The 18,204-nt window shown below is 32.3% G+C and overlaps 1 protein-coding gene across 2 annotated transcripts in view; it reads left to right on the top strand.

Moving 5' to 3' along the window:
- Nucleotides 1-18,204, top strand: part of LOC143075747 (SANT and BTB domain regulator of class switch recombination-like) — a 39,411-nt gene that overhangs the window by 306 nt on the left and 20,901 nt on the right. For both annotated transcript variants that reach the window (XM_076251310.1, XM_076251309.1), the window contains exons 2-10: nucleotides 1,161-1,321; nucleotides 1,613-1,778; nucleotides 2,735-2,804; nucleotides 10,289-10,329; nucleotides 11,025-11,216; nucleotides 13,994-14,052; nucleotides 14,641-14,735; nucleotides 15,363-15,428; nucleotides 15,786-15,872. In XM_076251310.1, the coding sequence (XP_076107425.1) occupies nucleotides 1,169-1,321; nucleotides 1,613-1,778; nucleotides 2,735-2,804; nucleotides 10,289-10,329; nucleotides 11,025-11,216; nucleotides 13,994-14,052; nucleotides 14,641-14,735; nucleotides 15,363-15,428; nucleotides 15,786-15,872 (929 nt within the window). In that variant the 5' untranslated portion in view covers nucleotides 1,161-1,168. The remainder of the gene's footprint in view (nucleotides 1-1,160; nucleotides 1,322-1,612; nucleotides 1,779-2,734; nucleotides 2,805-10,288; nucleotides 10,330-11,024; nucleotides 11,217-13,993; nucleotides 14,053-14,640; nucleotides 14,736-15,362; nucleotides 15,429-15,785; nucleotides 15,873-18,204) is intronic.

Raw genomic sequence — 18,204 nt, 5'->3', positions numbered from 1 at the left:
TTATATTTTTTGCAGCATCCAATAGTCAAATGATAGTTCTATGGAAACTTTGTACCCCTACAAACGTACTAAATTATAATCCTGGTACCTTTGATAACTATTGTACCCCTACAAAATCTTATCAAGCCCTTATACTAAGTTCACACCTTATCACTATTTGTTTTTCCATTGCTGGAATCATACATCAGTTTTATCAGCTTGCACTCTCTCTTTATTCAATCTTGTCTCTTGATCATGTTGAATATGTCACATGAACTGAATCTGCTTTTGACTCATAGAGGTCCAAATTTGTAAGTTTTAGGATTTGTCTCCCTTTAAAGCAAGACAAAATACGACTTTAATAAGTCATATATTGTTAAGCAAGAAATTATTGACTATCTAGAATCAAAAAGATCATAAAACAAAAACACAAGTAAAACAAAACAAACCTTGAAAATTGTCTGAAATAAAACTACAGAAATCTAAAGTTGAAAGCTATCCATTGAATATTAAAAAAGTTATTGAAGTTAGAACAAGTCCAACCATATATTTTCAGGTCTGTTCAGGTCTTTTCATTTCTCTGTTTAGGTCCAACTTTTAACATCAACAATTGTTTTTTATTTATAACATTTAAATTTATATGAAATATGGATATTAACATTCAATAAATTTCTAACTTTATGAAAATCCATTAAATAATAAAAAAGTTATTGCAATTTGAATAATTTGAGTCATATATCTTCAGGTCTATTCAGGTCTTTAGTGTAACCCAGCTGGTCATACTACATTCTCCAAACAAAATAATCTGTCATTCTTAATGATCATTTTTGGTGTTGAAAATTTTTATACCTTTTATGCAATACATTATGGTGTAAAATTTACATGGATGTTTTTGTGTGTTTACATTGTGCATTCACGGAAATGTATAATTCTTAAACTCTTAATGATAAATATTAAAAATTTATCATAGTTACTAAAAATTTAATTTTTTTTTCATCATCCTTCTCCATTATACTCTCTTAATTGTGCTGAGAAAATCAGAAATTGTGCTAGCTATGCAAGAATGGTGTTTAAATATTAAAGGAGTGGAGGAGCACAATCCTTAAATAGTCTGGTGATTCCTGCTTTACATTGTAAATGTGTCAAACCTAGTATTCAATTTTATAATTTTTCTTTTATAGATTAGAGAATGATAATGAATGTCTTGGAACCAACATCTCGTGTGGGAGTTGCCCTTGACCTTATCCTTAAAACACTGATATCATCACAAGATTTTAATGAGTTACAGACAAAGAATTGGGAAGCTATTGCTAGGCTTATACCTGGATCTTCCCCTGGACAGGTAATACTTTTTCAGATACATGTGTACTTGTGTATAGGAAATAATTGTTATCTCTCCAGATATAAATACAAAAACTTTTATAACTTTCAACATTATTGAACATACTGTGGATTTAGATCATAACAAAAAAGAATTAATTCACAGAAGTAAAAACTTAAGATTTTTCATTCCACAGACAGTCTTTTCTTATTATAGTTAGCTGTTACCAGGTACAAACTCAGATGAAAATATTGGAATTTGTTCACTAAAACATTTGTTATGTTATTTTTCATTGGTTTAAATTCAATTCAGGTTGCAAGACGATATGAAGAGTTATTGCTGACAGGGGATGTATATGCTATGAATCAGTTTGAGAAAAATTACACCATTCCTGGAGCTTCATCGCAAGTCAGTCTGACAGAATCTGATCTAAGCAGTAAAACTGGAGGTAGTTTACCAGGATCTGCATCACAGAAAGGTGGGCAATTATATGTTAGAGTCAAATGTGTTAAAAAAAGCTGAGGAATTGATTATTTCAGTTTTGCTGCCTTAACCAAAAAGAATTTAAAACATAAGCTGGAAACATAATTGTATTGTAAAGTGGAAAGTTTTTGCCCAAAGTTTATTTTTCACTTATTTTACGAAAAGATAAACCATGGAAATATCAATTCCCATTAATTTGTTCTTTAACATGATTGAAGTAGATAAGAATCCATGACAAGAAAAATTGTGATTTTAAATTGCTTACAGATTTTGCACAATAAATCGTGAAAATTAGACTCCTTGTGAATAACCTACATTACAACTTTATTTTTTGGAATTTCTGCTACCAGATCTGCTATTTTAAGCACAAATCAGTCACTTCAAACCCATATCAGATATATAGAGAATATCATATGGCTTTTTCAATATCGCATCCGTATCAACCCTCAACCAATAAAATCCCTCGAGCAGAGCTCTTGGGATTTTATTGGTGTCTCGGGTTGATAACTTGATACGCTGTGTGATATTGAAAAAGCCATATCATATACACTTCATTATATACATATACCTCAAGTAGATGTTTTTTTTTATGTGACATGACGTCATACAGATAAGGAGGTTTGAAATGACGTCATACAGATTATAGGTTTGACATGACGTCATACAGATTAGGGATTTGATAAAGACTTTGCAACAGTGATTGCAATCAATGATGTGACGTCATACAGATTAAAGGTGTGATAAAGCTTTTGCAACCATGCTGATATCGATATCATCATGGGTGGCTGATACAGCACGCTTGCCAATGATTGTATTACACATACAATTTATCTGTATTTTCTACTAAGTATATAATAATGACTAATAATAACACTAGAATGATATATATATATAGAATTTCTGTGCTTTAATTTGCTTTGTTTTACATGATCAATATTTTATATTTAATAGGAGATAAAGATAGCAAAGATACAAATGAATCAAAAAGTAAACAAAGTGGACGAAACAGTGATGATCAAGGGTAAGTTTGAATAATGACAAATAACTCAAAATATAGTAGAAATAAATCAGATCTACAGTAAGTGTCAATGCAATGTAACAGCAACCAAACAAAATATACATCTTCAGGTTTACATAAAATGCTAGTTGTCCACACCATATGATTAGCTCAAAACGGCTTTCAGAAGAAAGTTATAAATAAGTACCAACTTTTATTAGCTGCTTGCAAGATAAAAATGTATGCTTTGTTAATATTAATGGTTAATTTGGTTTAGATAGCATTATTGTAACGAAAACTACTTTTAATTCTCTAAGCATTATTGTAATGAAAACTACTTTTAATTCTCTAGGCATTGTTGTAATGAAAACTACTTTTAATTCTCTAAGCAAGACATGTAAGGGGTCTTTTTTCTAATTCAAAAAAGAGAACAGATGTTTTTGATTGGGCGAAGGGCAAAAATGCTTCAGTAATTTGCTTTCAAGAAACTCATAGTAATAAAGATATTGAAAAAAAATGGGAAGAGGAATGGGGAAATAAATGTTTTTTTAGTCATCATAGTAACAAAAGTGCAGGTGTCAGTATTATGTTTAAAATAGGTCTTGATTTTGAAGTGCATAATTCTATTATTGATATAGATGGTCGTTATATTATTTTAGATTTATCCTTGTCAAGTCAACGCATTACTTTTGTTTGTTTGTATGGATTTAATACTGATGAACCTTCATTTTTTAATGACATATATAAGAAAATGGCAACATTTTCAAATACTAGCTTTTTATTATGTGGGGACTGGAATGTTGTACAAGATACAAACATAGACACTTACAATATTATTTATAATAGAAACCCAAACTCACGAAAAAAGATTGAAGAAATAGTAGAAAGTCTTGAGTTATTAGATCCTTGGCGGACTTGTTATCCAAACGATAGAAAATATACATGGCGTCAATGCTCACCCATAAAACAAAGTCGGCTTGATTTTTTTCTAGTCACAGAGGATCTGTTTTCACTCATGAAAAATACTAGCATTATTCCTGGGTATAAGACAGATCATTCTGCTATTACTTTCACCTTTTCTGCCAGTTTAGCAAAGCGGGGAAAGGGATATTGGAAATTTAACTCCCAACTGTTACGAGATTTAGACTATATCAAAAAAGTTAAAACATGTATAAATGAGAGTATTTTAGAATATTATGAATCAGGCAACATAGATGATCCTTTAAATGTTAAACTCTCATGCAATGATCAAGTATTTTTTGAGGTGATAAAAATGAAAATTAGATCTTTGACTATTGGTTACAGTAGTCAAAAAGCGAGAGAGGAAAAAGCTGCAACACTTTTACTTGAAAATGACATTCAAAATTTGGAAAATTGTATGAACATATCTCCTGATGGTCAAATTCATGCAGCTTTAAACCAGAAAAAGTTAGAATTAGAAAATATTAGGGAGAAAAAAATTGAAGGTGTTTTTTTAAGATCCCATGCTAACTGGCAAGAGAATGGGGAAAAGTGTTCAGAGTTTTTTTGTAAATTGGAAAAGAAAAATTTTATTAAAAAAACGATAACTGAGCTCATAGACGAAAAAGGAAAACATATCTCAGATCAATCTAGAGTTTTACAAGAAGAAATGAATTTTTTTAAAACATTATACTCAAGTAAAAATCTGGAATGTGATGATGAATCCTTTTTCAAGCACAATGTTAAACTCACAGAAGATGAGAAGGATATGTGTGAGGGTAATATTTCTTTTAAAGAATGTGCAGAATCACTTAAATCTATGTCAAATGGAAAGAGTCCAGGCTCAGATGGGTATACTGTAGAATTTTACAAAGTCTTTTGGCGAGATATTGGACCTTTTCTTTTTAGATCGTTACATTTTGGCTATGAAAATGGGGAATTTTCTAAATTTCAGTATCAAAGTGTCATTACATGTATTCCAAAAGAAGATAAAGATAGACGTTATTTAGCTAATTGGCGCCCAATTAGCCTTATGAATACTGACAACAAGATTGCTTCTGCTGTGATTGCTAATAGAATAAAACCTGTTTTACCATCTATTATCAGTGACTGTCAGAAAGGCTTTATAAAGGATAGATTTATGGGTGAGAATACACGTTTATTGTATGATTTGATGCACTATTTAGAAAAACATAACAAAACTGGTCTTTTACTACTAGTAGATTTTGAAAAGGCTTTTGACTCTATTGAATGGTCTTTTTATGCCCCACCTACGATAGTAGAGGGGCATTATGTTTTCTGGTCTGTGCGTCCGTTCGTTCGTTCGTCCGTCCGTCTGTTCGTTCGTTCGTTCATTCGTCTGTTCGTTCGTCCGTCTGTCCCGCTTCAGGTTAAAGTTTTTGGTCAAGGTAGTTTTTGATGAAGTTGAAGTCCAATCAACTTGAAACTTAGTACACATGTTCCTTATGATATGATCTTTCTAATTTTAAAGCCAAATTAAACTTTTGACCCCAATTTCACGGTCCACTGAACATAGAAAATGAAAGTGCATGTTTCAGGTTAAAGTTTTTGGTCAAGGTAGTTTTTGATGAAGTTGAAGTCCAATCAACTTGAAACTTAGTACACATGTTCCTTATGATATGATCTTTCTAATTTTAAAGCCAAATTAAACTTTTGACCCCAATTTCACGGTCCACTGAACATAGAAAATGAAAGTGCATGTTTCAGGTTAAAGTTTTTGGTCAAGGTAGTTTTTGATGAAGTTGAAGTCCAATCAACTTGAAACTTAGTACAAATGTTCCCTATGATATTATCTTTCTAATTTTAATGCCTAATTATATTTTTTATCCAATTTCACGGTCCATTGAACATGGAAAATATAGTGATAGTGGGAGTGGGGCATCCGTGTACTTTGGACACATTCTTGTTTGAAAAAAGCATTGAAGAGTTTCAATTTTGGACCATCTATATGCAAATGGTTTGAAGTATTTTATTTGAAAGCATCAAGTTCTGTTATAAATAATGGCCATCTTTCAAGCTTCTTTAATTTGGAGAGAAGCTGTAGACAAGGTGACCCCCTCTCCCCTTACCTTTTTATTATAGGCGTTGAGCTACTTTCTATGAAAATAAGGTCAAACCCCAAAATAAAGGGAACTTTTGTTCATGAAAACGAATCCCTTTTGAGTCAATATGCTGATGACACTTTCCTTGTTTTAGATGGAACTGAAACCTCTTTGAGAGAGACTTTAAATTGTTTTGACTCTTTCCAAAAAGTATCTGGGTTAAAAATTAATTCTTCTAAAACTAAAGCTGTGTGGGTTGGGAATAAAAAGTATTCAGATCTGATTCTTTGTCCTGATTTAAAACTTCAGTGGTGCTCTTCAAATTTTAAGCTTTTGGGAATTGAATTCTCTTTAGATCTTGACAGTATGCCAGAAATTAATTTCTCCAAAAAAATAAAGGAAGTGTCAGGCATTCTTAAGAGTTGGCAACATAGAAAATTAACCCTAATGGGAAAGATTACTGTTATTAAGACTTTGGCACTTCCAAAATTAATTCACCTGTTGACTGCACTACCCAACTTGCCAGAGTCAAAATTAAATGAATTGAATACTTTATTCTTTCAATTCATATGGAATGGAAAACCTGATCGAATTAGACGAAGTACTTTAATTGGAGATATTCCACAAGGAGGTTTAAATATGATTAATATCCATTATTTTAATATATACCTTAAGATTGGCTGGATAAAGAGGTTTTCATCCAATTTATATGGTAGTTGGCAATCATTGTTATTAAAAAGCCTTGAACAGTATGGTGGAGAAAGAGTATTGCATTTTCAAAAGGAGAAACTCAGAGAAATCTCTGATAGTCTTAGCAATCCTTTTTGGAAGGATGTATTTTTTAGCTTTCATTTAGCAAGGCCTGCTACCAATATCTCTGTTCAAGATATTTTGTCATTAGATATTTTAAATTTTGCACCTCTAGTAGATTTTCCATACTTTATTCAGTGGAAGAGAAGGGGAGTGCCCTATGATATGATCTTTCTAATTTAAATGCCAAATTAGAGTTTTGACCCCAATTTTACAGTTCACTGAACATAGAAAATGATAGTGCAAATTTCAGGTTAAAGTTTTTGGTCAAGGTAGTTTTTGATAAAGTAGAAGTCCAATCAACTTGAAACTTAGTATACATGTTCCCTTTGATAAGATCATTCTAATTTTAATGCCAAATTAGAGAATTTATTCCAATTTCACAGTCCTTTAAACATAGAAAATGATAGTGTGAGTGGGGCATCCGTGTACTGTGGACACATTCTTGTTTAAAGTATTATGGTCTCATTGCAAAGATTCCAAAGTATATGAGAGAACATATTAAAAAAACATTGCTCATGTAAATTTTGATACTTTTTAACTGTATTGATAATTTTTTGGAAAGATTATTGTGTAACAAAAAGGCAAAGTTTGTATACAAAGATCTTGTTGACAGAAATGTGCAACTGCCAACAGAAAAGTTCTTACAATGGGAGCAATTACTAGGTATTGAAATTGCAGATTGGTCAAAATATTATATTATTTTAAGAAAATCATGTAAAGACACTTATTTAGGGACTTTTCAATACAAATTTTTACACAGAATAATTGCAACAAATACTTTCTTGTATAAAGTTAAACTTAAAGATTCAAAGCTTTGTACTTTTTGTAAGATTTCTGATGAAACCATGGAGCATTTATTCTATGAATGTCCAATAACACATTTTATATGGCAATCTTTTTCACAAAAATTGAAAAGATATTTTGTGAACTTTACATTATCTAAGAAGCATATTTTTCTTGGTCTTCAAAATGAGAGTTTACTGTTGAATTTGATCATTATTATTGCAAAGAACTATATATACAAATGTAAGTTGTATGAAAAGAAACCAAGTATTATAGGACTATTAGCAAAAATAAGAAAATATCAGGAAAATGAACATTATATAGCAAAGAAAAATGGTACCACTACCACACCTTATTTTCAAAAATTCTGGGCCCCAGTAGATTACATTTTTACTGATTAGTAATAATTACTTTTGATTCAAATCATATAAAATAAAAGAAAATGAAACTTAATTTATAAAGAGCAGATCTTTACAAGGATAACATTTTTCTTTGCAATACACCAGTTGATATATATGTTTTGTTAATGCAATTGCGAGAATGTGTGTGTGTATGTGTGTGTGTTTTCTTTTCCCCTTTTTATTATAATGTTAATATTCAAATAATATATATTCACAGTAGAAGAAAAAAAATGTAGTCAATTTTTTGTTGTATATATTAAACCCCTTAACACCATAGTCAGGTGGTGATGTAAAGGGATTGTAAAAGCCTGACTACTGAAAAACAAATAAAACAAGAATGTGTCCACAGTACACGGATGCCCCACTCACACTATCATTTTCTATGTTTAAAGGACTGTGAAATTGGAATAAATTCTCTAATTTGGCATTAAAATTAGAATGATCTTATCAAAGGGAACATGCATACTAAGTTTCAAGTTGATTGGACTTCTACTTTATCAAAAACTACCTTGACCAAAAACTTTAACCTGAAATTTGCACTATCATTTTCTATGTTCAGTGAACCGTAAAATTGGGGTCAAAACTCTAATTTGGCATTTAAATTAGAAAGATCATATCATAGGGCACATGTATACTAAGTTTCAAGTTGATTGGACTTCAACTTCATCAAAAACTACCTTGACCAAAAACTTTAACCTGAAGCCAAAAACTTTAACCTGAAATTTGCACTATCATTTTCTATGTTCAGTGAACCGTAAAATTGGGGTCAAAACTCTAATTTGGCATTTAAATTAGAAAGATCATATCATAGGGCACATGTATACTAAGTTTCAAGTTGATTGGACTTCAACTTCATCAAAAACTACCTTGACCAAAAACTTTAACCTGAAGCCAAAAACTTTAACCTGAAATTTGCACTATCATTTTCTATGTTCAGTGAACCGTAAAATTGGGGTCAAAACTCTAATTTGGCATTTAAATTAGAAAGATCATATCATAGGGCACATGTATACTAAGTTTCAAGTTGATTGGACTTCAACTTCATCAAAAACTACCTTGACCAAAAACTTTAACCTGAAGCCAAAAACTTTAACCTGAAATTTGCACTATCATTTTCTATGTTCAGTGAACCGTAAAATTGGGGTCAAAACTCTAATTTGGCATTTAAATTAGAAAGATCATATCATAGGGCACATGTATACTAAGTTTCAAGTTGATTGGACTTCAACTTCATCAAAAACTACCTTGACCAAAAACTTTAACCTGAAACATGCACTTTCATTTTCTATGTTCAGTGGACCGTGAAATTGGGGTCAAAAGTTTAATTTGGCTTTAAAATTAGAAAGATCATATCATAAGGAACATGTGTACTAAGTTTCAAGTTGATTGGACTTCAACTTCATCAAAAACTACCTTGACCAAAAACTTTAACCTGAAGCGGGACAGACGGACGAACGAACGAACAAACGAACGAACAAACGAACAGACGGACGGACGAACGAACGAACGGACGCACAGACCAGAAAACATAATGCCCCTCTACTATCGTAGGTGGGGCATAAAAAAAAAAAAAAAAAAAAGATATGTTTTGGGTTCTTAGATGTGCATTATCATGCCATATTTGTAACTTAATAACCATATTCATAATTTTTCATTTCTGAATCAGTAAACGTTGATTATTTGCATTTTTATGCCCCACCTACGATAGTAGAGGGGCATTATGTTTTCTGGTCTGTGCGTCCGTTCGTCCGTCCGTCCGTCTGTCTGTTCGTTCGTTCGTCCGTCTGTCCCGCTTCAGGTTAAAGTTTTTGGTCAAGGTAATTTTTGATGAAGTTGAAGTCCAATCAACTTGAAACTTAGTATACATGTGCCCTATGATATGATCTTTCTAATTTAAATGCCAAATTATAGTTTTGACCCCAATTTTACGGTTCACTGAACATAGAAAATGATAGTGCAAATTTCAGGTTAAAGTTTTTGGTCAAGGTAGTTTTTGATGAAGTTGAAGTCCAATCAACTTGAAACTTAGTATACATGTGCCCTATGATATGATCTTTCTAATTTAAATGCCAAATTATAGTTTTGACCCCAATTTTATGGTTCACTGAACATAGAAAATGATAGTGCAAATTTCAGGTTAAAGTTTGTGGTCAAGGTAGTTTTTGATAAAGTAGAAGTCCAATCAACTTGAAACTTAGTATACATGTTCCCTTTGATTAGATCATTCTAATTTTAATGCCAAATTAGAGAATTTATTCCAATTTCACGGTCCACTAAACATAGAAAATGATAGTGCGAGTGGGGCATCCGTGTACACATTCTTGTTAAAACATGTTCCTAAATGTACACATTGATTTTTTAAATTTACATGAATGTTATTCTGTAGTAATAAGGGATTTTTTTTTATTTCTATGAAAAGCAATATTAACCAATACCAATACTACAGCTTTTGTGACTATAATTTTTTAATAATTGTTGTTTTTTACAGCCCTGTTATGACTATACATGTCTGTGATGAAGCTAAAAGCTGTAAGTAGTAAATCAGCCAATATGGCCGTTATAATTACTTAAAACAGAACAAATGAAACAAACATTTTTAGATTTTAAAATTTCTGATTAAATGATATATTTTTCTGCAAAACCCTAATTAACAATAGAACCTGATGGTAAAATAAATATTATGTGACAAGATTTGCACAGAGTTTGTTTATGTATTTAAGGCTTTAAGCAGAGACCAATATTATAAAAGGGGAAATCTCTTCAAATCTCTAGATATCAAAGAACTGAAAATATCCGAAATTTTTAAAAGCAAAAGTAGTATGATAAAAAATAATTGGTAAGGGTAATCCGCGGATCCCAGTGTCTCGCCTACATTTGCTGTTAATCGCACACTCAACAAAAATGAGGAAAAAAATCAATAAAAATATTCCTGTAGATACTAGCTTTTGATTGTAAGAAGCTTCTGTCCATGTATGGTAAAAATCCAGGACAGTTTAAGAAAGTTATTAAAATTTCAAAAACTTTAACCACAGAGCCGCCGACAGAATGTAGGATCGCTATGTCTTGCTTTTTCGACTAAAGTTGAAGGCTCGACAATAACAAGAGAGCTGTATATATGATATGTCAATGACAATTATGGCCAAAAAATGTAGTTGTAAATCTTTGGTACTAAATGTTTCAATCTGATTTGAGTGAATGAATTATAAATCTTTTCTCTCTTTTAGTGAAGCAAGACTTCCATTGTCCCCGTGATCTTTTGGTCCAGGAGATGAAATATTTTGCAGAATATTTATCAACAGATGCTCAGCGTTGGGAAGAAGTAGATATTTCTGTTCATTGTGATGTACAAATATTTGATTGGTTGATGAAATATGTGAAACGAGGCTCAAAAGACGTACCAGAGAAACCAAGGCTAGGTAAAAATATAACTAAATAAAAAAAATGGCAACCAGAACTTTTCTACATTACTATCCATACTTTAAGAAAATTTTGGGACAATTATATGAGGGAAGGAATTCCCTTTTACTGTTAGGTGTCAAATGGTCATTTTTCGTCAACTTTTATTGTTAAATTGGTTTAATGTTTATAGTGATAGTTAAAATATCCTAATCATGATTCGTCATAGCTCAAATATTGGTGTCATTATTTTTAGAAACTGATTACAGTAAACATGCTCAGTGTTCTCCCCAGATTATCATTTAGCATCCTGGTAAACAGGTGAAATTGAAATACCATCTTGTTTCTAAAAATTATAGCATCACATCCATAACATAATCTATAAGAAAACCACTTCATATAGCATCACATTTAAGATTATAACATCAGATTACCACAATGCTTGAAGGCTCTGGTGAGAACACTGGTGCTTCGTCAAAATCTGTTCATTTTTTCCCGACTTATTCTTGAAGAAAGTGAACATTTGGCAAATTTTTTACAGTAATTCCTCATAAAGTTTTGATATACAAGTACACACCCGTGATATCGCAGGTCCGTGACTGAATTAAAGTATATAACTATGCCTAAGCCTTATTTTAGTAATTGGTATTGTCATCTGATAAAGTCATGTCCATTATAAGATACACAGTTTTCTCTGCTTTCAAATCTTTCTGTTTGAACCCGTCGACCTGGAACTTATCAATTATTGGAAATATTAATTATTTGGAAAACAAAAGGTCCAGGCTATTCAGGAATGGGGTATTTTTTAATCAACAGCATTGTCCTATATTAGTTATCTTAGAAAGTCTTGCTGATTGCTGAATAAAGCTACAATAGGGAACAATTTGACAATGATTGAATTTAGTAGTGTCAGCCCTTTGATTATGACCCGTGTATATAGCAAAATCCTAAATACACCGTTTGGTGGTGCGCCTGTCAAATGCGGAACGTACAGATAAGGTAATAGCTAACAGGTGAATATACTATTGGTATCGGTATCGGATTAGACACGGAACTTGTTAATTATTGGCAATATTAATTATGTGGAAAACAAAAGGGTCTGGAGTGGTGTAATTTTTAATCTACACCATTGTCCTATATTAGTTATATATAGAGTTGAATTCTTTGATTTGTCGTTTTTACCCGATGACGGCTGACAAATTGGACCTCGTAATTTTAGTATTATAGATAACTGAACACAACAGTAAGGGAAAGACACAAATAACATTGTATTTTAGTTTTATATGATTGTAGCACAAAAGTTGAAACTCAGTGAATAAAATAAAATTAACTTATGATGTAATTGCGAAAAATGTAGAATATTATATAATATATACTCATAGCTAGCTGTTCTGTGTTAGCCAAGGCTCTGTGTTGAAGACTGTACTTTGACCTATAATGGTTTACTATAACAAATTGTGACTTGAATGGAGAGTTGTCTCATTGGCACTCATACTGTAACGTCGCCTCCCTGGTGCTAGAGTCGGCCACCAGAGAACACAGGGTCACAAAGAAAAAGGGATTTAAAGGATCTATTAAGTATAAGGTTCGACGTCCACTATTAACCGTCGGACCAAAACACGTTACAGAAAGGGAAAACGTATACTTGTATTTATATATAGTTCTCAGTTATGAAATAAAATATCTGAATAAAATAAAGTTTTATATTTTATTAATATCAAAATTAATCCACGCCGGAGAGAATGGGTCTTGCAGGATCCGTCACTGGTCTGGTCAGGTTCCCGGTTAAGGTTGGTCTTACATAGACACACACAACTAGTACAAAAGTCATATACTTCAACAGTCAAGTAACAAGGTTGTCACTTATTTAGACTATTTCTATAATGTCCCTATATATATAAAGATTTTACTACCATATATTCCACCTTGTACTACACCAACTTGGTATAATAAAAATATTAAGTACCGAGACCAACAACTTTAGCACCGTGAGCCACAACCTTAGCACCGTCAACGGCAACCTGATTTGGCACCAGCATCCACAACCTTAGCACCATTCCCGGCAACCTTAGCATCGTCACCGACAACCTTATTTATCACCAGCACCCACAACCTTAGCACCGTCACTGACAACCTGATTTAGCACCAGCACCGACAACCTGATTAGCACCAGCACCGACAACCTGATTTTAAAACAAAGTTAATTTTAACGCTTGTCTGTATTTCTCAAACATATTTCAGCTTCTATTTAAGTTCGTCACTACCCATTCATTGTCAACCCAACACTCCGTCGTTTCTGTTGTTGTTTTTGTATTTATACTTTCGACTGACCAATGGCAGAGCTTGTTACATATTGTTTACCAATCGGCAACCATGTATCACACAAGGGAAATTCCCGTAATGTTGATATTGTTTGTAAACATGGATTGATCTTCATCAATAAAGATGGGTTTTGACTTTAAATTTATTAGTAGATCATAAGAACAGTTTTATTTTAGTTTAGAGTATAATAAGGTAACTACCGCGAAAATACGGAATCAGTACGTGAAATAAAACTTCTTAACAAACTAACATACACAAATCTGTCGTATCATGGAAACAACAGACAAAATAGCAAATTACAAGTCTTACATTGCTTGCAACATTAAACATCTCAGTAAAAACTATCGTTTTTTCTCAATAATTTCAAGAAACTATACAGACATAGGTTTACATATAAAAAGGGGGGAATGCCGGCATTACAATACCACATCTTTTTATATCTGTATCATGTTCAATTTTAATTTTGTATTTTCAGAGGCCAGCAATGTGATATCAATTTTGATTTCGTCAGATTTTCTCAAAATGGATTCACTTGTAAGTACACCACTACAATAGTTCATAGAGATGTAATCTTATAGAAGAAATCGATCCATTTTAAAATTTCAACAAAATATTGAATTATCAAACTAGCAAGTTAGTTAAAAGAAACTTTTTAAAAGGCAATAGAAGAGTTGGTATGCAACCAATGTTTGAAAGCTGACTTATCTGTATCTCTTTAATTTTCAATATTGTAATCTTTTTATGTCATTACATCTATTACCATCCTTTGGTCTATGGGGGACAGCTGTCTCATTTACATCTATTTTTTTGGTACATCTATGTATTCATTAATAGTGATGCAATCATATAAAATCATTCAAGTTTATTGTAATGCATATTTCCATTGGCTACATTTTCCCCTCAAATATGTTCCAGTTTCAGAGTGAACCACCATAAATAAGTCTTGAAACAATAAATTTTTTTTTTTAATTAGATTTATAATTAAGGAACAAAATAAAATAAAATATTTTTTAAATTCTGTACTTGTACAACACTGTATAGAAATGTACTGATGAATCCTAATCTACTGTATTTAGATTTAATTATACTTTAATCGCTTCTTTTTAAAAAAAAACTTTTAAGGTACAAGAATGTATAGAGTATTGCCATGGTAACATGTCAGCTATAGTCTCAACACCATGTAATATGAATTGTATCAATGAAAAACTTGTTGGAAGGTGAGTAAAGGTATTTGGGATAGTTTGGTTTTGAAGATAGATTGGCTTGTACAATGTATACAATTATGTTGTATAACTAACAATATGACCCATTGGTAGCCTTCGGCTGTTTTCTGCTCTTTGGTCAGGTTGTTGTCTCTTTGACACTTTCCCCATTTCCATTCTCACTTTTAATAATGTTAAAGCTTATCTTCTGTTTGTAAATGTGTTTAATTTTTCTTTCATTTTAGTGGCAAACTTAAATTTAGATTTCAAAAATCATTTGCATGATTCAGAAAAGACTATTATTATTAGAAAGTGCATATACATTGTCAACCTATTTGGCTGGGTGATTATTTTGTAATTTAAAACATGATTTTTGTTTTGTTTATTCAGGATGCACTTTAATACATTACAAATGATTCTTCTTCTTATCTTCTTCTTCTCTGATCAAAGGTTCTTAGATGAGGCAGGCTACACTGTTTTATGATAAAGAAATTCAGTAAATAAACTTGTGATTTTTAAGAATCAACTAGAAAGAGGCTTGGGAGGCATAAGTACTGCCTTTAAGGAAAACTTCCGCCCCTTCTAACACTGAATTAGCAATTGTATTGTATATCTAACAAAAGGAGATTTATAATATTATAGGATAGCAGATCTGTTTACACACAATGAAGCTGATGACATAAAAGACAGAAAAGATAAATTTAAAAGGTAAGAAATTATCATTTTGCCTGACAGCAGGGCAAAAATATTCAGAAAGAAAAAAGAAAAAAAAGCATTACAAAAATAATAAGGTCTTTCCTCATGTAGGGGAATGACCTTGAATTAAAAATACCTGATGGGGGTTTCAAATAAATAGCTGGTTATTGGCAAATAAAATCAAATCCTGTTATTGGTGTGGAATCCAAATATAGAGTTGTTATAAAGACAAACATATTTCCAAACATACAATAATAAAATTTAAGCAACATTCATATTATAAGAATCTCATTTATTTAGATATTTTGGAGGAGGTGCAATACCTTAAACTGAATGTTTATGTGAATTTATCATCTTCCTCTTTTGTAGTAAATTATTTGCCAAGAAGTTGGAGAAATTGTTTGATCCTAATTCTACAAATCCTGATTCCCCAGAATGTGCTGCTACATTAATGAGGTTAGTTTGTTCTACATAGGATTAAGCAAACACCAACATAACAATATGAATTTACAAATAAAATTGAGAATGGAAACAGGGATTGTGTCAAAGAGACAACAACCCAACCAAATGGCAGACCACAGCAGAAGGCCACCACTGGTCTTTAGCGCAGCGAGAAAATCCTGCACCCATTGTGGGTTTCAGCTGGCCCCTAAACAAAATGTGTACTTGTTCATTGAAATTCAACCTCACACTTAAATCCAAAACATATAATTGAATTAAAATTTAAAATCATAAAACACTATTTGTTTTGTGAGATCTCAACCCTCCCCTTTACTTCATAAAGCATACACAGCAGTTCTGAAAACTGTCTTTAACAATAAGCAAATTATTTTTTACCACTTGATCTAGTCATCATTTAAATGGGTAAACTGTCCTGACCATGTGTAATTTGTTGTGGTTTGCCTGAATAACTTTTACCCATATAAATCAAATATTGTTGGTTGGTGTGGTCTGTTATATTGTTATAAATCTCTCAGGGATGTAAAGTTCATGATCATATTGTGACTGTGTCTGATCGGCTGACAGAGGGCAATTAGCCTTAAAAAAGCAGGTCATTGATGACCTACTTTGTTACCGAGATGTTATATGTGTCCATTACCATTTGTTGGTGGTTAGTCTATTCGGTTTTATTCTCTGATATTTTTGGTTATCCTGGTACACTTTTTATGAATCACAAGAAATGTTTGGGTAATGCAACTTTTGGAATCACACTCTAAGAAAATATGCTTGTTTTTTAGCTCACCTGGCCCACAGGGCCAAGTGAGCTTTTCTCATCACTTTGCGTCCGGCGTCCGTCGTCCGTCGTCCGTCGTCCGTCGTCCGTCGTCCGTCGTCGTCCGGCGTTAGCTTTTACAAAAATCTTCTCCTCTGAAACTACTTGGCCAAATCAAACCAAACTTGGCCACAATCATCATTGGGGTATCTAGTTTAAAAAATGTGTGGCGTGACCCGGTCAACCAACCAAGATGGCCGCCACGGCTAAAAATAGAACATAGGGGTAAAATGCAGTTTTTGGCTTATAACTCAAAAACCAAAGCATTTAGAGCAAATCTGACATGGGGTAAAAATGTTTATCAGGTCAAGATCTATCTGCCCTGAAATTTTCAGATGAATCGGTCAATCGGTTGTTGGGTTGCTGCCCCTGAATTGGTAATTTTGAGGAAATTTTGCTGTTTTTTGTTATTATGTTGAATATTATTATAGATAGAGATAAACTGTAAACAGCAATAATGTTCAGCAAAGTAAGATCTACAAATAAGTCAACATGACCAAAATGGTCAGTTGACCCGTTTAGGAGTTATTGCCCTTTATAGTCAATTTTTAACCATTTTTCGTTAATTAAAGTAATCTTTTACAAAAATCTTCTCCTCTGAAACTACTGGGCCAAATTAATCCAAACTTGGCCACAATCATCTTTGGGGTATCTAGTTTAAAAAATGTGTGACATGACCTGGTCAACCAACCAAGATGGCCGCCACGGCTAAAAATAGAACAAAGGGGTAAAATGCAGTTTTTGGCTTATAACTCAAAAACCAAAGCATTTTGAGGAAATCTGACAGGGATAAAAATGTTTATCAGGTCAAGATCTATCTGCCCTGAAATTTTCAGATGAATTGGTCAATCGGTTGTTGGGTTGCTGCCCCTGAATTGGTAATTTTGAGGAAATTTTGCTGTTTTTGGTTATTATCTTGAATATTATTATAGATAGAGATAAACTGTAAACATCAATAATGTTCAGCAAAGTAAGATCTACAAATAAGTCAACATGACCAAAATGGTCAGTTGACCCGTTTAGGAGTTATTGCCCTTTATAGTCAATTTTTAACCATTTTTCGTAAATTAAAGTAATCTTTTACAAAAATCTTCTCCTCTGAAACTACTGGGCCAAATTAATTCAAACTTGGCCACAATCATCTTTGGGGTATCTAGTTTAAAAAATGTGTGGCGTGACCTGGTCAACCAACCAAGATGGCCGCCACGGCTAAAAATAGAACATAGGGGTAAAATGCAGTTTTTGGCTTATAACTATGAAACCAAAGCATCTAGAGCAAATCTGACAAGAAGTTAAATTGTTAATCAAGTCAATATCTATCTGCCCTGAATTTTTCAGATGAATTGGACAACTGGTTGTTGGGTTGCTGCCCTCCAATTGGTAATTTTTAAAGAAATTTTGCCGTTTTTGGTTATCTTGAATACTATTATAGATAGCGATAAACTGTAAACAGCAATAATGTTCAGCAAAGTAAGATCTACAAATAAGTCAACATGACCTAAATGGTCAATTGAC

Source organism: Mytilus galloprovincialis, chromosome 5 (genome assembly GCF_965363235.1).
Source record: "Mytilus galloprovincialis chromosome 5, xbMytGall1.hap1.1, whole genome shotgun sequence".
In the NCBI taxonomy this organism is placed as follows: Eukaryota; Metazoa; Mollusca; class Bivalvia; order Mytilida; family Mytilidae; genus Mytilus; species Mytilus galloprovincialis.
This window is presented reverse-complemented; position numbering and strand designations above follow the sequence as displayed.